This window comes from Macrotis lagotis, chromosome 3, assembly GCF_037893015.1.
Source record: "Macrotis lagotis isolate mMagLag1 chromosome 3, bilby.v1.9.chrom.fasta, whole genome shotgun sequence".
In the NCBI taxonomy this organism is placed as follows: Eukaryota; Metazoa; Chordata; class Mammalia; order Peramelemorphia; family Peramelidae; genus Macrotis; species Macrotis lagotis.
In genome coordinates, this window is record NC_133660.1 from 271638580 (window position 1) to 271662040 (window position 23461).

At 41.2% G+C, this 23461-nt stretch overlaps 1 protein-coding gene across 5 annotated transcripts in view; it reads right to left on the reverse strand.

The window, feature by feature from the left end:
* The window catches only part of CKAP5 (cytoskeleton associated protein 5), an 86360-nt gene that overhangs the window by 59981 nt on the left and 2918 nt on the right, over positions 1 to 23461 (reverse strand). For 2 of the 5 annotated variants that reach the window (XM_074230569.1, XM_074230565.1), the window contains exons 2-5: positions 10601 to 10834; positions 6027 to 6120; positions 2048 to 2241; positions 1411 to 1617 (exon numbers count right to left, since the gene is read on the reverse strand). In XM_074230569.1, coding sequence (XP_074086670.1) covers positions 1411 to 1617; positions 2048 to 2241; positions 6027 to 6083 — 458 coding nt within the window. In that variant the 5' untranslated portion in view covers positions 6084 to 6120; positions 10601 to 10834. Of the gene's footprint in view, positions 1 to 1410; positions 1618 to 2047; positions 2242 to 6026; positions 6121 to 10600; positions 10835 to 11735; positions 15042 to 15429; positions 15548 to 23461 lie in introns of those variants that run through there. The other 3 variants (XM_074230567.1, XM_074230568.1, XM_074230566.1) reach the window with 3 other exon arrangements.

Below are 23461 nucleotides of genomic sequence, written 5' to 3' on the forward strand. Positions count from 1 at the left end.
GACACAAAAGGATGGGGCTCAGAATAGGAATTGAGACCCTCTGCCTCTAAGCAGTGCCCATAACCCTGTAAAATGTGACAGGCAACAGGGGCAGTTAGGTGGAACAGTGAATAGAGCACCAGCTCTGGAGTCAGGAGGACCTGAGTTCAAATCCCACCTCAGACACCTACTACTACTACTACTACTACTACTACTACTACTACAGTAGATTCTATAGGTTGTTTTAAAAATCTAAAACTCATTTTAAAAGAAACTCAATTATTTTTTCACTAAATACTATTTATGTAAAATGTGGAAGGAAAAAACCCCAAATCTAGAAGATTACATCATACTACACGTATGTGTATGTGTACACATACATGCAGACATGCATAACACATGTGCATACTCACATTAAGAATTCTACCAGTATGAACACAGACCAAATAACTAACCAAAGTGAGCTGGAAGAAAGGTTTAATCATTCCCTTAAAAGGTAAATAATTGGCTAGGATCTTATGGAATCTGAATTGGAATATTTTCTCATAGTACAAATACCCAGAGGCCAATAATCTTTAAAATAATTAAGGATCACTGCTATGTGAATATCTCCTCCAGTTCCTCTGATATGGAAAGCAATGGGGACATGGTATCAGATTAGAGGGTCTATGGTTTGTCTAAGTCACAGTCCCACAGCACATTACAGCTGCTTGTTCCCCCAAAAAATTCCCTTCAGAGGAGACTTCACTTAAACCCTGCAAGAAATTCTGGGGGTTGAATAACCCAGTGCAAATCAGCCTAACTTGTCTTCTGCTTTGCAGTTGGTATACTCTATGAAAACTGAACAGCAGAGTAATCCGATTCCCAGAGTGTGGGGCCCAAATCAGATACAAATGAATCTGGGAAATGTTCAATTGAGGCTTTTCTAAGTCTCATGGAGTTTGACACCCTGTATGTCCAGTATTTGTTTTTGGATGTCACTGAATAAGTTATTGTAGCAAAAGGGCCCAACCCTAGGCCAGAAGCCTCCTTTCAGTCCAGTTACAGTGCTTTCAGAAAACACTTCAACCCACTGAAATCTCCAACTGCTGACAGGAGAGAGGTGGGCTTTATTTAAGCAAGCTAATCTCTTCCCCCCCACACAAAAATAAGGGCAATTTTAAATTGAGGTCAGCATAACCTCTTCTAATTTAATCAGGAAGGGATTTGATCAAGCTAGCAATTGAGCATTCATTACACAGAGCTTTGAAGACCTCCTCACAGCACTGAGAGATACTGGGTTTCTTGAATTCCATACTGGTCTGGGCACACTAAGTCCCAGTGATTTCCACTTCTGTATAAAGCTTCATGACAGATTACTTTAACCAGAGAGTGGCTCCTCATCACAACTCATACTGACAAGGGTCCCCCAAGGCCCTCCTCCTGACTCACCTGAGAGCTTTCCTCAGTGTCTCTATACAGGCAACTGTGATTTTGGGGTTCTTACTATCCAAGCCCTTCAGAAGCTCTTCTTGCACAGCTTCCCCCTTTTCAATCTCTATGTACATCAGACAGATCTCTGTGCCAAGCTCCTTTGCTTTGGCTTTTGGCTGGTTGAACACTTTACTTACAACCCCTGACACAACTTCTCCTGTGGTCCTGAAATGCATAATTAAAAATAAAGATATATTTTAGCTTACAGAAGTCTTCAAGAAGATGCAAAAATCCAAAGGAATACATTTACCTGCTTACTTTCAGAATGAATTCAAATAAGTCCCAAACTTTGTCATATTTCCTTGTTTGCTCCAAGTATATTTTCTATTTGTGAACTATAAGTTAACTTTGAATAAAACCTGGTCTAGTTTTTATCAATCAAACCACATGTAATTACTGTCAATCACTCTGGTATTTCTAATTTTAAGAAATTGAAAATTGCAGTTAAATATCTCAAATATTAATAACCAAGGACTACATATAAACTGATTCAAAGACCTCTGGGCAGGCTGATTAGTTTAAAACTGTCCTGAGAACTTTGGGACAATAAAAAGAAGCCATCCAGATCCAGAGTAAATGGAAAAAACCTACTTACTTTCCAGCCACGTGAGCATTTTCGACATAGACAAGTGCAGCTTCTAATCCCTTGAGTTGAACCACCGCATTGGAATCGGTCACAAACTTTTTGATCAATCCTAAGTATTTGGACCATTCAGGACTCTTTTCATCCTTTATTTTCTGAAAAATCTTCAAGGCTTCTTCATATCCACTTAACCTTGCTTTCCATAACTAGAAAATAAATTTTATTTATAGATATACACATTTCAAGAAAGTTTATTTAATAATACTGTTTTCTTGCTTACTGTAAACTGTTTTTGTGAATAAAATGTGACTACAATATATTCTATTCTACATACAAAAGGGAATGTCGTAAATTAAGACGGAGATATAAAAGAAGGAATACTAAGTCATTTGCAAAAGTTCTTCCACATTCAAATTTGTTACTATGAATGTGACAGGGAGAAAACAAACTTGAAACAATCTCAAGATGCTGGCCAGGATGACTGAACCCTGACCTTAAGCTTACATGCTTTTGACCATGTCTTCTCTTGATAATAATCATGCTGTGAGTGCTAAGAAATCATGTTGCTAAGGCTGCCTGCTGTAGAAAGTTGTTCTAAAAACCTTTCTGAACAACTGCCAAGCAGTTCACATCATCCCACATTTTAATTTTTAATCAGAAATTTGCTGACTGTAGTCAATAAGTTTCAAGTTATTTAGAGAATTGCCAGTGATTTGCCATTTAGTCAACAGCTAATTATTGAATCCCTATTGTGTACAAGGGATCCTGGGGAATATAAGAATGGTGAAAAAAAAGAATAGACTTCTTGCCCCTCAATTCAGATAGGCAGGGGAAAGAATTAAGTGTGTTTCCTGAACAGTAAGACTTTCACTGAAGAGAGAAGCAATTACAATATCATCATGTTATCTCAAAATGGGAGAAATAGCTTTAAAATGTGTATGTTATTCATTCTAAAAAAAGGGAAAAGAAATTCTATCTTAAACCAGAAAGGCCAGGGACTAGACCTGTGAATTTACTGGTCCAGAGAACTCTCAGGTGCACACAACCCCCCTTTATTGAGGCATGTCAGGACAGTCTTAGAGAGTGGTCTAGAGTACAAAGAAGGATGAGGGTGTGATGAGGGTGTGTGTGTGTGTGTGTGTGTGTGTGAGAGAGAGAGAGAGAGAGAGAGAGAGAGAGTGTGTGTGTGTGTGTGTGTCTATCACAGGTGTCTCTCCTTCTGACCACTATGCTCTGTTACCTCTTATTTACACCTCATAAAGAATAAGTCAAAGAATAAGCCAAAACTGTAAGACTAAAATAAGGATCAATACAAATTCACTTCCCTTGATGTTCTAGACCTGTAATATATATACTCAAGTTGTAGTGAACATTTCCATTCTTTAAATGAGCCATGTGTAAAACATACACAATAAACAAAGAATAGAGGAGGGAGGGCAATAAATTACAGAAAATTTTTTTTAAAGCAGGTGAATAAAACTGGAACAATAACCTCAGTACCTACTGTAGTAGCAATGGTCATATGACCTGCCCCAAGAATTCATAGAATCCCAGGACTGAGGATGACCTCAGAGATCATCTCATTTTATAGTTGAGGCCACTGAGATACAATGAGTGGGGATAAGTGGCTTACTCTAGGTCATACTTTAAGCTGGGGGGCAAGATACAGAATTCTAATGCAGGTTCCTTAAGTTCAGTGCTCCCTCAAGAACCTGTAGTAGTATACCAAAAGCCATCCAGAATGGCTCTCCAGTCAAACCCTTCAAAGGAAAAAAAGTTCATCACTCTTTGGAATACACAGTAATCTTTATAATTAAAAGTTCTTGTATGCCAACAATTTTTACAACTTAAAAATCAAAATAAAATCTGCAAATCAGATCAAGCCACACCAAAGATGCTAATACCCCAGTTATCCCGCACAGTAGACAAATAGGGTGTTAGATGAATTTCCTAGTTGAACATTTTCTGCACTGGAAACTGACTAGATAACAACCTGGTCCCTAGAATTTTATTTCAGATATACAAAAGGGCTTAGATTACTTTTATAAACCAAAAAACTAAGTGTAAAATTTTTTTCCTAAATAATGAAGCAAGGTACAATTATTAGCACTAATTGATATGCATTAATGGCTATAAGGGAAACTTCCTAACAATTCATGCCACACTACTACAGGAAGCAATGAGTGCACCTTTTCTAGAGGTCTCCCCAAAAAGGCAAAGTGCCTACTTGTCTGAAATAGAATCTGTTCAGACACAGGTTGGACTAAAATGATCTTTATTACAGAGGAGTCTGTGATTCTAAAAACTCAACAGTAACCAGACTAATCAACTTGGAAAGAAGTCTCATAAAGTTAAGCATAATAATGTTAGAAGAAGAAAAATTAGTTCTCCCAAATTTTAGATCAAAACAAGTTTCATAAGTCCTATAATTTTTGCCCTTTTATTCAATATTTATGAGATTAGAAAGAAATGAGAGACATGTTTGATAAAAGTACTTAAAATATTGATTTAAATAAAAAAGTAAACTTTATATTGCCTCTCAATGTCTTAAGAGTTAGAGAAATTAAATGTAGTCTGAAGAAACTAGAGACAGGCAAGGTTTTAGTAATATTCTTGTAAAGTTTAACTGGGTTTGTGTAAATTAAGAAAGCAAAATTGGCATGTTCTTGAGTTGAAAGATGAATATAGCCATAAAAGAAGTTCTTTTGCTTTAAAATAACCAAATTCGGGGACGGCTAGGTGTTACTTTGGGCAAATGACTTCATCCTGATTGTCTCTGATCCAGGGTCATCTCCAGTCATCCTGATTCATATCAGTTTGACTCTGACTCAGATGACTCCGAAGGAGAAAGTGAGGCTGGTGACTTAGCCCAGCATCCCCTCACTCAAATCCAATTCATGTGCTTGTCATGGCATCACCTCCCTGATATCATGGTCTTCTTCAAGAATGAAGGACAAAAAACCATTTTATTTAGATACTCAAGAACAGGACTAGTGCACAATTCCAGAATAAATTTTTTTTTTAAATCCCTGCATAAGGGGCAGCTAGGTGGTGCAGTGGATAGGACACCAACCGTGGAGTCAGGAGGACCTGAGTTCAAATCCAGCCTCAGACACTTAATAATTGCCTAGTTATGTGATCTTGGGCAAGTCACTTAACCCCATTGCCTTAAATTAAAAAAAAAAAAAGACTATTAAATCCCTGCATAGAAACTCCCTCTAGTGAAACTCCCCAAGAGCAGGATGGGGGGCACTGTGTCTTTTAGGTAACTTGCCAAAGTGTCAGAAGGAAATTGTAAACCCCAAGTTTTCTGAATCCACCTGCCATCTCCCTGAAACCCTTAGTAAATCTTACCAAATTCAAAGACTTGACATTTTCTAAGTATAACTTGACAGTGATTTCACTTCTAAACCATACTTAAAGTAAAATTCGAAAAATCCCAAGAGCCCCCCCCCCAACTTCCCACCTTGTGTCCAGAGAAGCTTCTTCTCAAAGTTCAAGGCTACATAATTCTTAAAGCAGATATCTGTCACTCTCTTGCTCTCTGTAGTCCTCCTAACATGCAGACAAGCACATCTCTGTTCCCCACCTCTCTACAAAGGGGGGGAGTGTACCCCAACATCTCTTCTCCAGACAGGTTACCACAATCAGAGTATGGCCACCCACAGATTGTTTACATGTCTGGGTAGGTCATCAAGGTTTCAGAAGTATTTGGGGGGCAGCTAGGTGGTACAGGGGATAGAGCACTGACTCTAGAGTCAGGAGGACCTGAATTCAAATCCAGCCTCAGACCCTATATTATTACCTAGCTGTATGAGCTTGGGCAAGTCACTTAACCCCACTGCCTTGCAAAACCCCCAAACAAACCAAACAAAAAAAAAAAGTATAGAATTTTAGAGGTATGCCAACAACATGAACTATTTCCAGACCCTACACCATGAACTTCTGGTAACCAATGACAGAAAATACAGGGGGGGGGAAAGAATCTCACCTTGTGTTCACATTTCTGATCAACAGATAGCTTCATCCACTCACTGTCGTCCCCCATTGTGGATCCAGTTTCTTGTTAGAATGAAGAAGAATTCCTGGTCAGGTAAAAATAGACACCTGTTAACTTGAACAATTAGGCAATTTCTTAAAAAAACATTTTTTCTATGAGAACATTATTGCACTATAGATGCACAAAGAGTCAAGAATATAACTTATGATCAAACACTCACTTCATTCTATTGGTGACTGTAAAAGAAGATGGACAAACAAGATCTAATGTGAAAGGAAGAAATACTTTTAAGTCATTATATAAGAGAGTGCATGGATTTATAATTTATAGCTTTCTGAAATGGAGCCTAAAATCTCTGCTGAAAGGAACTCAATGTGGTTGTTGTTCAGTCACGTCTGACTCTTTGTGACTGCATGGACCTGGCGCACCAGACCCTTCTGTCCTCTATTAGCTCTCCAAGTCTGTCCAAGATCATGATCATCATCAGTAAAAGAGATCAAATACAGGCCTTTCCTGATGCACTGAGTGCCTTGCACTCAAAAAATCACTTCCAATCTAATTTGTCTATACCTACCTAAAAAATATGGACCAACTCCACTCCTAAACTTGTAAGCTCCTTTTGGTTTTGTATCTCCAGGCTTAGCACAGAGCACGATGAAGAGCAGACACTGAAATCTGTGAAAGACCTCACAGTCCATCAAGTTCTGGTTTATGGACAACCAGACAAAATCCAACATTTTCAAATCATGAAATTTCTGTAATTACTTTTCCATATAAGTAACCTGAAAATCAACTGCCATTTATTAAGCACTTATTACTAAGATTAAAAAAAAATAGTCCTAGACCTCAAAGAGCATCAATTCTCTCTTCTAAATATAAAATGTATTTCAAGGGAAAGCACAAGGCAATTTCAGACAAAAGTCCTACTCGTATCTGGGAGAGTGGAGCACAGGCCCAGGAAGGCAGGGACACCTGAGTAGAGCTTTGTGGGGGGCGGGGGAGGTCAGAGATTCCAAGTGGCCCAGAGGGGAAGTGTGTTCTAGGAGCAGGGGCAGCCTCGTCCCTGGTGTGAAGAAGAGCAAGGTCAGTCTGACTTGCTGAAGGAAAGAGTATAAAACAGAATCTTGTGATTCCACCTGTACAGCAGGTCTCCTCCCTCAGCTAGGTCTCTACTCTCCCAGGCATTATACTTGCTCAGGGCCCCACCCAGCCTCCTCCCTGTGATATCCCTGCCACAAATCAACATTAACTTCAACAACTGTATCCAACCTATCTTTCTGGGCCTCCCCAGCAGGAAGAACAAGGTCTCAAAGATGACTCCAAGACTGCAGTGCTAGGAACCTAGAAGGATAATGGTGCTCCCTTGACAGAAAAAGACAAGTTTGGAAGAGGTTGGATTTTGCAAGAAAGAGATGAGTTCTATTTTAGACACAATGAATTTTGAGATCCCTATGGGACATCTAACTTAATATGTCCAATGGGCAGATAGCAATATAAGCTTGGAGTTCAGGAGAGACTAGGGTTAGCTCAATAGACCTGAAGTCATTTGTGCAGAGATAATGGAACTCATGGGAACTGATGATGACATCACCAAAAGAGTATGAAGAGAGAAGAGTATGAAGAGAAGAAGAGAAGAGGATCCTAAGTTAAAATACTTATTTTGCAAATTGTTTTCAAATCAAGCAGTTAGCATGCCCAATTTAAAAAAGAAAGTAAGGAAATAAATTAATTCTACCATCAATATTCCAGTAAACAAATATTAAATATCTATATTGTCCAAAGCATGGTGCTAATGTATTATAAAAGCTAGGCTTAGGAGTATAACGGAAAAAAAAAATGTAAAAGTCCCTCTCCACAACAAGTTGAGAAACGATCAAAGAAAAGAACAAAGCATCCTCAGGTGGTGATTGTAGGACTAAAGATTCATCTTCTTTTGTTTACTGTAGGAAAACAGAGCAGAGAAGCACTTCTGGTAAAGGGACTTAGTGAGACTATAAATTTGATGTTCAACTGGCCCACTTTTCATGGTCACAAATTAGACACCTTCAATGGGAGTCAACAAATCTACTGCTTTGAACAAGGAAGGCTACCAAGCCTAACTATTGGTCCTGCTTCTATATGCCCTGTGTTCTCCCAGAACTTTGATTTAACTAAGGCTTCCTTGTCAGGCTCCCAATACTTTCCATATATATTCTATAGCTGAACTTATTTTTAATTTTTGTTTTCTCGAATTAGACTATGAGCAACTTGAGAACAAGGGCTGTCTACATTTTACCATTTGTAACTCCAGGTGAGGCACATGATAATTGCTTAATAAATGATTTTTCATTCTTTCACTCGTGATCTAATAGTCATGAATTTACCTAAACTTTTCTCAAACTTATTTTTTCAGGCTGTAGCCTGGGAGCACCAGGTTATTTAAGTGTATATTTTTCTAGGTGAAATACTTTCTTCTGATTATTTTATTTCCTTTAAACATGAATGAGTGCCCCTACCTGTGGTGTTTTAGAATGTTGAACAACCTATTATTCATCCCATCCTATTCTTGTTTCAAGTTTAAACAAAACAACAACAAAAACAATCACTTGACTGCAGAATTCTAAGCCACTATAAAATCAGTTACAGCCTGTAACTTGGGTAAGTTAAGTTGCTTGGGACTTTATTATTATCTAGTAAAGCCTGCTAAATGTATTATAGTTTATCAAAGCCAAATTGACTGGTTAACCCAATAAATTCTTTCCTAAGTCTTATATTCCCTTCTTCCAGAGAGAATTTAAGGTATGGAAATATTAGGAATATGTTAGGGCACAAATGATTGGTTATGATCTGAAAATTATATGATCTTATTCCAGGAGATCTCATTTTAGGAGTCTAAAAGAGACATTTGCAAATCACCTCATCATTTGCAAATGCCCTCTTTTCACAGATGAAGATATAGATGCTCAGAGAAAAAGGGACTTGCCCATGGTGGCACTGATATTAAGTGTTAGAGGCAAGATTCAAACCCAGTTTTTTTTTGTTTTTAGTTTTTGCAAGGCAAATGGGGTCAAGTGGCTTGCCCAAGGCCACACAGCTAGGTAATTATTAAGTGTCTGAGGCTGGATTTGAACCCAGGTACTCCTGACTTCAGGGCCGGTGCTTTATCTACTGCACCACCTAGCTGCCCCCAAACCCAGCTCTTTTCCTCAAACTTCTGCACTCTTGAAACACGAGAGAAATATAACAGTGATGATAATCCCAAATCTATTGAGAAAATTTATTTTTATAAAGTGAAGAACTAAATCTGTTTTATAGTTGTGGTTTAAGCTATTTTAGTTGTGTCCAATTCGCTGTGAGCCCATTTGAGTTTTTTTGGCAAAGACACTGGAAGGGTTTGTTGTTTTCCCCTCCAGTCCATTTTATAGATTAGAAGTGACTTGTCCACGGTCACATAGCTAATAAAATCTGAGGTTGGATTCGAACTCAGGTAGATGAGTCTTCCTGACTCCAGGGTTAGCACTCTTTTCATCTTGCCACTGAGCTGCTCCCTAAATCTATGATCCTTCCCTAAATCCTCTACAGAGGATCCACCCAACATACTTCCTTCTGCTATGTTTTTAAAACAATTAGTGGAGACTTTATCTGCTATATAACCAGATCATATCCTTTTTTCCAAGAGCTGTACATTTACCACTACCTCTATCTTGGGTAGATATTGAAGATGGAGCAGTGAGCCAGACTAGGAGTGCAATAAGGAAGGAGAGAGTAGTTTGGACTCCAGCTGGGAAAAGAGCTGGGACTTCAGCACTTTTGAGATTCTTGATTCCAAACTGCTCCCTAAAATAGCTTTTTAACACTATAATATTATTTCAGCAATAGTCAGTGACCCACAATCATAAAACAATATATTCATTGTAGATTTTAAATTGTAGATAGCCAAAAAGGCAATTGAGAGATGCATGAGGGGTATAGTTAAAAAGTTCTGTCTTGGGGTGGCCTAGGTGGCGCAGTAGATAGAGCACCAGTCCTGAAGTCAGGAGTACATGAGTTCAAATCCAGCCTCAGACACTTAATAATTACCTAGCTGTGTGGCCTTGGGCAAGCCACTTAACCCCATTTCCTTGGAAAAATTTAAAAGAAAAAAAAAGTTCTAATAGAATAACTTTTAAAATAAAAGTGCATCAAGTTCAATTAAGGTGAGAGGTTTTTGTTTTATTTTATAACAACCATTTAATAGCAGGACCTCTCTTTTTATTTCTGGGTTGTCAACCATTAAACAGAAGATAAATTTCACAGGAGGTAAAATGACTAGCCCACAGGTATACAGACAAGGTTAAGGGTAAGATTTGAGAATTGAAAGTTCTGCAGTCCTCTATCTGCTTTGCTAGGATCACCCCTTCTATAAAGAGTATTAAAAAAAAAAAGTAACCATGATGCTGATTACCCAATTGCATCATTACACCAGAGTAAAATGAAAAGATTTTCAGAATACCAATATAAATAAAACATAAATATATGCATATAATATAAATATACTATTCAAATTCAGTATCTAAAAGAAGCTAGTTTGTATAGATTATACCTACCCATACACGTATTTATACATGCACACACCTCTCCAAGAGAAGTTAGTTGTTCAAATACATAAACTACCAGACTCAGCACAGTTCATTTGAATGAGACTTTCATTAAGCCTTGGAGTCAAAAATTCCTGGATTTTTATGAACAGGATTATAGTCTGGAGTCAAAACCTAGCAACTGACAGTAGATACTTTCATTCCTTTTTATCATGATAAGGCCTTGCCTTGGGACATCAGATCCTGAAAGAAGAAAACACAATAAAAGTAGACAAAAAAGAATCCCCAGGGTCATAGGTATAAACAAACCCTGCACACATTATTTCAAAATGCCCTCTCCCTCCTGTTAGAGGGTATATAAAAAGCAGTCTCAGAACACATAGAAAATTCCAGAAAAGATGGCACTAAAGGTAATTAAATAAAGCATACCTTATAAATAAAGTCACCCCAATTTCATGAGGCACTTGACTCTCTTTCAACCCCATGACATATAACTAAAGTCTGAAGACCTTGGGAAAAGTTCCTCTTCCCCCAAAGTAATAGTTTGAAAATATTTTAGAAGTTACTTAAAAAACTACTAATTTTTCAACAACACTAGAATGTAATTTAGAACAGCCAAGTTCTAATTGTAACGACACATTCTTAAAGTAAACGCTGTTAACTATAAAGCAACCATTACCTTTCCCCAGGAGTCAGTCACAGAGAAAGGTTAAAAAAAAAGGACTTTGGGTACATTCAATGAGTTACACGTGCGTGCGGGGAGGAGACAAAAGTGGGAAAGAGTAGAGATCTGTATCCTTTTCTATCAGAAATTCCTCTGACAATTTGGTGAAATTTGTCACAAAATGTTTTTAAATGGATGAGATAAAATACCCAGAAGATTAAAAGCAAAAAAAAAACCACAACAGTCGGTAGCCTCCAATTTAAGAGATCTCTGCCTTCATCAGTATGAGCGTTCCACACGCAAACCTAACCAATTCTCCTGTCCCTAACACGCTGTCAGTGCTACACAGAAGGGCTCATATGACAGAAAGGAAACTTTCCTTTGGTTCTTCTCTATCTTGGGGGTAATGATTTCAACTAATGGAAGGTCATTCTAAGTTCAAGTTTAAATGTATATTTTAAAAGAAATTAAAGTCATTACCTCCAATTATATATTTAAAACTAGATGAACAAAATGCTGCTCAGGAAGGGGCCTCAGGATATCTTTAGTGGAGAGATAAGGAAGATTTGTAATTAATACCTTATATTTGTAGCAATACTTTCTAAAGTGCATTTACAATTATCTCATTTGAACAAACCTGTAAGATAGGCTGGGCAGATGACATTTATTCCTAGTTTGTAGATGAGGAAACAGATTGAGAAAGGACAAGGGACTTGCCCAAGGCCACGAAGTTCATAATAAAGTCCATAATAAAAGCCTACTGACTCCAGTGTCATTTCATTACAACCACAAATAGGTAATAATCATAGTGTGAAATGGAGTATGACAAGTTGCTTAGGGGAGTGCTTGAGGGGCTGGGGAAATAATTTAATCCAATTTTCATCCATTCAACAAATATTTATTAGTGTCTAACAGAGGAGAAATACAAAGAAGGCTAAGAGCTCCTGCTGCCAAAGAGCTTATAAACTCATAAAAAGGAAAAAAAAAAACTAAAGTCACAGGGAAGATAAGATCTTCCATGGCTGCCTAGTAACTCTAGAATAAAACACAAACCCTTTAGCCTGGCATTTGAGGGCTTCTTTAATCTGTTTCCAACCTACTCTTTCCAGTCTTATTCCACATTCCTGTTTAATAACTCTTTCAGAATGTTTTCTTCCAAGTTCCTCCCCACCCCCCAACCGTCACCTCTAGACATGTCTCCTGACTCTGGAGCTGAAAGGGTTTTCTCCCTTCAACTTTCCCTGGGTACTTTGTCCAGATCTAGCCTTTATCCCCTATCACTTCCTATTTGGTCTCCTCCTTATCAGTGGATAGGTATCCTTCCCAATAGGGAAGACACAATGTAAGCTCCCTAATGACAGACTGGGTTCTCAGTTGAATCTTTGTACTTAGAGCAATCAGCACATATTAAGGTGCTTAATAAACATTTGTCCAACTTAGATTTAACTATAATCTAAAGCAACAGGTGATTTTTGCCATAGGAATTGTACATCAAAGACTACAAAAATTCAGAAGGAAAAGCTTACTGTGAGCTAGGTCAGAGTAAGGTTTATGAAAGAGAAAACTTTCTGAGCTGGGTCTTTTGAAAGGCCCAGCTGGGATTAGGATAGGAAGTAGTATGGAGGAAGAATTAAGGAAACTGGAAATCTAAGGAACTGTTTAAAAGAACAATTAATTGTCCAGTTTGACTGTAGTGTAAGTTATGAATAGAGAGAATCAGATAAAGCTGGGGGGGGGGGGACAAAGCACACAGTCTAGGGACATAGTGTAGTGAGCTCTGAATGTCTAAATGGTCTGTAGATACTGACCTGCCAGATCATTACAAAAGCTCAATTAGGTGACAGGAACTGGGCTAGGCCCAGGGATAAAAACGGAAGCAAGTAAGACAGCCCCAGACTGCCAAGGGAAGAACACAACAATTTTATAAAAGGGCTGTTGCAAAGCTGGGGAAACGAACTGGGTTGTATGCTGTCCCTTCAATTCTAGGGCCTACTCTCTTACTGTCTATCATTTAGAGACCTTGTTTGTATGTCCTCCCCAATACACTGACCTTTTGTGCCTTTCCTCCTAGTGCCAGCTCTAAGCACACTGGCTTGCCCACATGCTTCTGGACTACCAGTCAACAAGGATATGGTCAGGAGGACCAAGGCCCAACAAGGGAAGGCAAAAGGTCCCCTGAGTTGGAGGTCGTGGGGCGGGAGGGAGAGGAAGATGAGGCAGTAAGATAAGACAAAAGCTCAGAGAAGCCACTGGGACAACCTTTCATGCCAGACAAGAATGGTCACGAGAAGACAAGTGCATCATGGCTTCAATAAAAGTAATACAGACTAGAAGTAGGATGGGAGCAGTGAAAACAGAAGAGAGATGGGTCCAAGAGGCATTGAGAGTTACAACTACAAGCCTGGTGACGGGCTGGATTTCTGGGCACAATTGGTCAAGAGTAACACTGACAAGTTCACATGTCAGGGAAGGGTAACCAGAAAGGTGAAGGACTCCGAGTCCAAGGCTGAGAAAAGGAAAGGGCACAGGGCTATCATCCAGTATCTGAAAGGCTTGATGGAGATGTGGAGCCCAATTGCCCTGATTGGGGGGGACTGAAGAACCAAGAGCTACAGGTTGAAGCTGCAAAGAGGCCAATTTCTGATTGAAAAGCTTTTTAATTATTAGAACTGTCCAAGAGTACAATGCTCTGCTTTAAGAGGCTCCGAGGGCTTTGGGAGGGGTTGGACAAACATTTGGGGACTCAAGTGGAAACTCCTTTGGAGTATGGTTTGGTGAAGATGAGGAGTCCAAGACTGGGTTTGAGCTAGACTTAACACTGACAAAAACAGTCAAGTTTTGAATGTGCTGAGTTTGAGGCCTTCATGGGAGATACAGGAGATGCCCAACAGGCAGAGAGAACTGTGGAACAGAGCTGGAGAAAGAAGTCAGGCTATAGAGAGATGGAGACATGTTGTATAAGCAGTCCTACTGGGTGCTGGGTCCCATGATCCTCTGAACTCTATAAAGGAGGGATTGGCATCACCCCATTTTACAATTCAGAAAACAGGTTCACAGAGAGGCCAAGTGATTCAGTGCTCTACCCACTGGCCCACTGAGCTATCTCTCAGGTTGAAGGTGCAGTGAAGAGTGCCCACCACTACTATGCACTATAGAGGCCCGGTTTACTAAACAAATGTAAACTTCTGCCTAACCTAATTCAGGCCCTATTTGATGAAGCTTTCACTACAGGTTAAAACAATATTAAAATAAATGTGTTGAAACACAGACCTTAAATGTCTTTATTATGTTGTTTCCATAAATGTTCTGAAAAGAATCAAAATACAAGGGGTGGCTAGGTGGTGCAGTGGATAGAGCACCAGCCCTGGAGTCAGGAGTACCTGAGTTCAAATACAACCTCAGACCCTTAATGATTACCTAGCCCTGTGGCCTTGAGCAAGCTACTTTAACCCCATTGCCTTCAAAAATCTAAAAAAAAAAATCAAAATACAATTCTCAAAGCCCTCCTAAGGAAGGGTTTAACTAATGAGTTAATTACAGAGAACTTTGTCCAAAATCATATCAAAAAAGACAGAATCCACTCCAAATGCCCCAATTTTCACCACAACGTTTAAGTAGCCCTCAAGTATTTTGACCCTCTGATGGCAGCCCCCCATCCAATCCTCTGGTCTTCAGTAGGCCAAGCCCCTGCCCCTGGGTCTCTGGGTGCCCGGCCCCTCTGGGGGCTTCTTTCTGCCCAGTCAGGGGCCCGGTGCAGGGTCTGGAAGGTAAGTCCCCGTGGCCAGACGGCCCTTGGGCCACCAACTCCTGACCTACAAAGGCTCCTCAGGCCCGGGCAGGGGAGATCTGGGTCGGATCGCCGCCGGCTTCCTGCCAAGGAGGCGCTGCCGCAGAGGAGACCACAAGTTCCCTTCTGGCCACCCCCAAAGCCCGGCTCGGAATGGGCGACCCCCGGGCCGCCCGGCCTCCCCGGCTGTTTACCTCCGTGAATCCCGGGGCGCGCTCACGGCCACAACTCGGGAGGCCCCCGGGGCCCGGCGCCGCGCCCCGAATGCTTACTCATCCCGGGCCTCATCCCCGCGCCCCCCCCCCCCCCCCCGCGGCGGCAACGCGGGCCCGGCCCGGCCCGGCCGCATCCCTCGGGAGGCTCCGGCTCGCAGCCGGCATTGTTTACCGCTTTGGCCGCCTTCCTCCTCGGCGGGCCGGGGCGCCCCGCTCGCGGGCCCAACGCCGGGTTCCGGGGGCCCATGGGCCGCGGCGCTCAGGCTCCTCCGGGGGCCGCGGGGCGGCGGCGGCCAGGAGCCCGGGCGGGCATGGGGGCTGCGGGCCGCTGGGAGACGCCTCCTGCGAGGGCGGGGCTCCGAGCCGCCGCGCCCCCTCCCACTCCGCGCTCCGAGCCGGCGCTTAAAGGGGCCGCGGGGGCGGGGCCCGGGGGAGGCCGCGGCCCAGGGCTCCCGGGCCCAGGGCGCCCCGGCCCAGGGCGCCGCGGCCCAGGGCTCCCGGGCCCAGGCCCGGCGCCCCGCGCCAGCCCGCAACAAAGAGCCGGCTCCGGCCCGGGCGGGAGGGGCTCCCTCAACCCGCGGAGGCCTCCCGCCTTCAGAGGAGGGGGCCGTGGGCCAGCCGCCCCCCCCAACGCGTCTACAGCCGGAGGAGGTGAGGCTGGGGGCTCTGCACAGCCCCCCATGGCATCGCCCCCTGATGTCACGGCCAGAAACGAGCGAAGCTGTCGGATGCGGAGCCTGGCCCAGGCGCTGCGGGGCCTCCGGTCCCGCCTCTCAGAAGTCACTGAGCCCACAGATCAGCGGCCCGGGACAGCAGCACCCCGAGTCTGCCTAGGATCAGGGGGCTTTGTTCCCTTCTTGCAACCGTGCCCCACTCTTCCTGGCCCCATTAGAGATTTTTCTGGGCAAAGCTTCTCCAAACTGAGGACCAGGAGGAGGCATAAGGCTCCTAGGCTTCAGCTGAGGGTCTGAGACCTCCACTGATTTGCTGGCTCGGTTCAGAATGGCCTCAAACCTCAGGGTAAGCTGGCCGAATGACCATTTAAATTAAGGTCGGCCAGATCTAGGTCCCCTAAGCAGGATGGTCTATACTGGCCCCTGGGAAGTAAGTGATGAGGTGCCAGGCGACCGGCACTTTGGGCCACAGGAAGAGACCCAATTAAATATCTATTAAATAGTTTCCCAGTGACACAGTAGGGACCCTGTCAGAATGCAATGAGAACGGGCTAAGACAAAGAACAAGAAATGACTAATAACCCTGTGTTGGCCTAGATAAATTAGCTGAAATTAAAGATGGAAAAAGTCCATTGAGTTTAGAGCTCCAAGCCAGTCTACAACATTAGGACACAACATTCTTTCTTTATATGCTCACTTGAGTTTTGTTTGGTTTCAACTTATTCTACAATGAAGCCTTGCTACTTTCCCTCCCATTGGAGGGTAAAGAAGTCCCAATTCAAATCAAATAAACTAACCAAGCAGAAGCTAAAGGTGATCCTCTCTATCTTCTATTGCCAAACTCCTGAAAATTTTGACTGAATTTTAGACAGTGTCCTCACTTCTCTTCACTTTGAAATCTGATACAACATGATTTTAGTTACTATCACATAATTCTAACATTTTAGAGTTTTAAGGGTCCCTAAAAATTATCTATAGAAAAGGAGCCCAGAGAAACTCATTTTAGTTAGCCAATGACATAGTCAAGTCTATAACTAAAACTTGACATTAATAAACACTTAGGATTTATAATGCTTTATTTACATATTTATATACATATTTATTTAAACATTTGGTTCTCACAAACGACGATGAATTACATTTTACAAATCACAAAAGTAAATTCGCAACTAAATTGCCGAGTTAAGTCAAGTCAGAGCTACCTGCCAGTGTCCACTAACCCCTCTGACTTCTCCCTCCCCCTTTAGATTTCAAGAGGCCTTTCCTGATTCCTCCAGTTATCCTTATCTTTCCTCTCTCCCCCCCCAACACAATAATTTTGTTGCTATTTTGTCTGTGCCCACACTGAGGAAACTGAGGCAGGTAGAGTTAAGTGATTTGTCCAGAGTCACCCAGCTAGGAAGTGTCTGAGGCTGAATTTGAACTCGTGAAGATGCCTCTCCCCGACTTCAAGCCTGGCATTCTATCCACTTCAACACCTAGATGCCTCCCACCTCATGCCTAGATTATTATAAAACCTGCCGGTAGGTCTCCCTGCCTCAACTCTCTCACGGCTCCAAGTCCATTCTCCACTAAACTGTCAAATTATTTTTCCTACAGATAAAAGAGCAGGTCTGACCATGTCTCTGTCACCTCCACCCCCATTTCAATAAGTCCAATGGGTTCCTATTGCTTCCAGGATCAAATATAATTTGGTTTGGCTTTTAAGAACTTTACAACCTGGCTCCTACCTTTCCATTTCCTTACACTTTCCTCCCCATACATAGTTTTACCTCCAGTGACCCTGGCCTCCTGCCTGTCTCCCGGGTCTGGAATACTCTCCCTCCTCATCTCCACCTTCTGGCCTTCAAGTCCCAGCTAAAATTTCACTTCTTCTGTATGGTCCTGTCCCAAATCACCTCTATGCTAAGCCTGCTCAGTTAATTATTTCCAATTTATTCTGTCTAGATCTTGCTTATACAGAGTTGTTTGCATGTTGCCCCCCTCCCCCCCCCCTTAGACTGTGGGCTCCTAGAGAGCAGAGACTTGTTTGGTTTTGCCACAGTTCCTGGCATATAGGTGATGGAGTAAATACTTAATGCTGGTCTCACTGTTGATAAGTTTTCCTGTCTTGTGTTTTCTTCTAAATGTTCTATTCTTTCTAATTTTATGAAGTCATTTGGTAAGACGACACCATCTTCACAACTTATTACATTGCTATCTCTGAATGATTTATATAGGAAACCAGATGCTGGCCCTTCAGACTTGAAGAAGCCCAAAATGACATCACACTGTGGGGGTCATTGTACAGTGTGTCCAGCTCCTGGTGATGTTACCAAAATAAGCACAGATGACTCAATTCTAGGTCGGGACACATAGAGGAGACTATATAAAGAATAATGCACCCACAGATGGGGGACTGTGCTCATAAAGATCGGTACTTTCTCTGCTTAGAGCAGTGAGAGGTGGCCTGTCTTGTCCAGACAGCCTATGTCTGTCAGAGGCACAACTTGAACTTGGTTTTTCCTGGTTGACTCTCTAGCCATATGACATGTTGCCTCTCTCGATGGAAAAAAGTATTTACTATTTATTTATAAACTTAAGTCAAGCATAACTGATAAATAGGAAGTTTGTAGGTAGAATCTTAGGCACAAAATTTCCATCCGATGATAGATTTGGTTTTTGTTTCTTAGCATTTTGATAACTGCATTTCAATAGAATTGCTTTTCTTTGTATTTTATTTTATGCATTCAAAAGCAAAAAGTCTACCAGCTCACTAGAGTGCCAAAGGAGTCCATAACATAAAAAAGGGTAGGAATCTTAAGAGAATTTAACATTTTGGATATTTTTATATTGATATTTTAAATTTTACTTTATATGTTAAATAACCAAGATACAGAACTATGTCTCAAAAGTTAATGTTAGAAATGAACATTTATATATGTATATTTTAGACTTAAATTTATTCTTCCACCCAGAAACCAGTCATTGGTATGATCTTTGAAGTTATTTTAATATCTTTTAAAAGAGAAAAAAAATTCTTAAGTCCTTGCCATTAGTAATTACATTATCTCAGTAATGCTTTCAGTAAGATCACTAAACAGAAAAATCAGCTAGGAGGATTATCTAGAGCATGTACTTCCATTTCTCTACACCAGTTTCCTTATAGTCTCTTCAACTCTAAAATTCCATGATTTGAGAAAGAATTCTATACCACAGATGACTAGAAATCTATAGTCAGCTACTTAATATCAGAACCATCTGCAATTAGCATTCAGGGAGGTGAGTGCCCACTATATAACGGTTTGTTCCTTTTAGCTATATTACCTTTAAAAAATGATAATCTATCTTGCCTAGGACCAGAGATATATAAAATGCACCTCAAATCATAGTCTCAGAAGAAATGTGTCCCCCAAAAGCATGGTCCCTTATCAGGCATATAGTGAGGGGCAGTAACTTATGTCAAATACTTTTCCAACAGCCATTCTAGTCCTGTTGCTAAGGTAATTATTTCAGGGACTTTTTGCCCCAAATTTAAAAGTTGTAACCACTCCAAAAAGCAAACTTCCAATGAATAAAACAAGGGCTTAAGAGTCAGGAAACATGATTCTACCAAGAAGTAATTCTAAGTAAATCTTTGAGAAGGGACCATTTGGTCCACAAAGGAATCAGCACTGTGAAAATTAAAATAAAAATTCTAGAATGTTTTTTATTCCAAAAAGACTATCATTGAAGATCCTATCCACAATTCATTCCTAAAAAGATGCTTGAATCAATTCTAACTGCTCTAGGAAATGCTGTTATTTAAAGGTGAATCCTTTTGTAATGTAAATGATTCCAAGACTTTAAAAAACCTGAGATTTGACTTCTTGATCACTCTCTCCACTTCCACAGAGATCACAAGTTCTCCAGTTCTTCATAGATGAACCTGAATTCATCAGTATTAACCACCTCACATTTATATGTCAATTAAAAGTCTGCAAAAGGTTTTCCTTGCAACAACCCAGGGAAACAGGTAGTATATCCATTTCAGACTGAGACTCAAAAAGACTGACTTGCTCAAAGTCCCAGAGCTTTTAAGAGCTTGGAACCACAAGACAAATGTTCTTTGTGTTTCTGATCTTTCCCCACTATCTCTGCTTCACCCCCCCCCCCCCCCCCCCCGTCCTGCCAATAATAATCATGTTCCTTGGTGTGCTGAAAAACAGTATTGGCTCTGTCCAAGACCCAGAGTTGATATCCTCCCTCACACACTGTGTGACCTTGGGCTGGTAGTTACTGAGCCTTCTTAGGCATCAATTTCCTCATTTATAAAATGAAGGTTGGACTTAGTGATCTCTTGAGGTTCTTTCCAGTTCTAGATCTAGGATCCTGCAAATCTATGACCAATCCCTTAGCAAGGCTGCCCTACTAGAAGACAGATACACAGTTTACAGCCAGGCTTCCTTAAAAGTTCTCCTCACTTAACAAAACCTAGAACTAGGTCTCTGCTGACATGACCTTCCAATACACAAGTGAGGGTATTTATTTAGACTAAGATGAGCACTGAAAAACAATTTTTGGTGGACACGGCCACGGAAGTCAGGAGATGATAGTGTTCACTGCACTCAGAAGCAGGACACAGTCAAGGTAAGATTCCTACACTGACCATATATGTCCAGGCCTCAGTTTCCTCCTCTATAAAATGATTATTGATGATGATATGCACACTGACTACCCCAGAAGGCTTAGGTGAGGAAGATTCCTCAAAAACTATGAAGTGTTTCTAGACACATATAACCCTGGGTCCTCATAAGCTATGCTAGCAGGACACAAGCCACCAAACTAGAAAAATTTCAAGTACATCAAGTACCAAGCCTGCTCTGTTGTCCAAACTGTAGTCAACTAAGTTCAGTTTCTCCACCAGGTGGGCTGTCTGCCAATGAAAGTCTCAAGCAAAGTACTAGGTGAAGATCATCTACTGCATTCTGGCAGGGTTGTGAAATACTTCTGTGAAGCAAATACTGATAAAACCATACATCCCTGAAGTACTGAAGAATGATACTTGTGACAAAAGGGGTTATTTTGGAAATAAACAAACTGATTCACTAGGAATGATCCAAAGAGGACAGAAAAATGGGGCAGCTAGGTGGTGCAGTGGATAGAGCACTGGCTCTGGAGTCAGGAGTACCTGAGTTCAGGTCTGGCCTTGGGCAAGCCACTTTAACCCCAGTGCCTTGCAAAAATTTAAAAAAACACAAGGATGACAGAAAAGCAGAAAATAACCAGTAACTCCAAATTAGTTTGAAACCAGGGATAGTACAGAAAGTACTGAGAGAGATATGCAATGTGATTTGGAAGGTAATGGGGGGTTGTAGCTTGAAGTTGCAAACTCTTCCATGCTTCCCCAGGGGGTCTCCTTGGCTAGTCATAACCTAAGAGTCCAGGGCATACAAAAAAAAAGGCTCATAATTAGTTAGATGGTCAAGTCCCATTACAGGGGAGCAGTCCATATTACTTGAGAGAAATTTTGCTTGTAGGAAGGCTGTTCAAAATAAGTGGCCTGTCTCCCATGGCTTGGAATTTTGTTTCCATATTGAGCTTTTTGATATATGATTTGGTTTGTATTTTCAGTGGAAGGTTCAATATTGGCTGCTAGACTATGAAGCCTTCTTCCACCAAAATAAAGGGGAACTGACCATATAGGGTTTTCGTATAGGATTATGGGGTAGCTATCACACTATAAAAATACAATGCAAGAAATGAAAAAAGGAAAAAAAAAGAGATGAAAAAAGATCTATTGTAACTACAAGTACTTACAGAGGCGACAAACACTGTTAAGTGTCCTCAAAGGACATACATTCCAGAAGTGGATGTAGAAAGAAACAAAATATAAAGACAAATGTACTAGAATTGAATTTTGTTTTACATGTTTTTAAAGCACAGGTAGGTGGTGCAATGGTTATATCACTAGGCCTAGAGCCAAGAAGACTGGAGTTCAAAACGAACCTCAGACACTACTGGGTGACCCTGGCCAAGTCACTTCATCCTGTTTTCCTCTTTCCTCATCTGTAAAAGGAGCTGGAGAAAGAAATGGCAAACCACTCCAGGAACTCTGCCAAGAAAATCCCAAATGGGGTCACCAAGAGTCAGACATGACTGAAACAACTAAACAACTATACACAAAGTGGAACCAAATACTTTTATATTGTTCTCTTGTATGTATATATTCTCCAGTTAGACCATAAAGATCACATATCCAAAGGAATAATACAGTTTGCTTCTTTTGCATCTCTCCTCCCTCTATCACACACAACCCACCTCAAGTGAACAGAATTATAATTTTATCAGCTGTGACTTCAAGCCTCCCTGGACACTGATGGCCATGCCTCTGTAAACTCCCACAGCTTTGCCAAGGGTACTGAGACCAGGAAAGATCCATAAAGACTTTCTAAGCCCCAGAGCAGTGAAGGACCTTGCCTGAAGTCACAGGGGTAAAATGAAAGGGTCCTGCTGTGAATGCAGGCTGTCCCTGTGCTGCTCTTCTCATCCAGGATCACACAGAGATAGTGTGGATGCACAACCTAACTGGAAGTCAAGCCTTCCCTGCCACGTGTCTTCTCCCATAGACCACATATAATAGCAAATTCCACCACCAAAATGAGAAGAACCAAGAGTTCATATTCAATCTTCATCACTGACTACTGTTCACAATTCAAAGTTTATAATCCACATCCCAGATGGGACACCACATGTTCTAAACATAATTATTTAGTTTAGGCCTGACAGAAGAAGAACAGGCTTCTCCAAAAGATCTCTACAAGCATCTCCTGGTAGGTGTGCCCCCTGAATTTAGCAAATCATCCAAACAAAGTCCCCAAACATCTCTGCTGTTTAGACTCTTCCCAAAATCAGCCAGGCTACAAGCACTGCATGAAGCATCACCTACTCACCAGACACCGTGGGATTCAAAGACAGAAACGAAATGGTCCTGGCCCTGAACATACATATACACTTACTGAATCAATACAAGTGGTGATGAGAAGGAGGGGATAAGGAATGGTTTTCCTGAACTGACACTTCAAAGAAATCAGGGATTTCTAGAGCTGTAGATAAGGAAGGTGGACATTCTGGAGATGGAGGACCACCAGGGCTAAATCACTAAGACAGGAGTGAGAGCATGATCATCTGTACAAATAAGTCAGGAGGGCTGGGAAGCAGAGTTTGGAAGACTAGAAAGGCAGAAAAGGACCAGATTATAAAGAGTTGTAAATGCCAGAATTTATAACTGATTCTGCAAAGGATAGTTGGGGGATGGAAGGAAGGTGAGAGTGAAGATCTTCATTTGGTGGTTATATGGAGGATGGAGTGGAAACTTGCAGAAGGGAGACTAAAAAGGAAGCTCCTGTAATAGTCCAGGCAAGAGGTGATGAGAGTTGAACTGACTGGTAACTTTTGTGAGAAGAGGAAAATGTGGAATTTGACATAAGTGGTGAGACTGACACCTGATTGGATATATGGGATGTTATATGAGAGTACCTAATGACAGCAAGATTATGAACCTGAGTGACT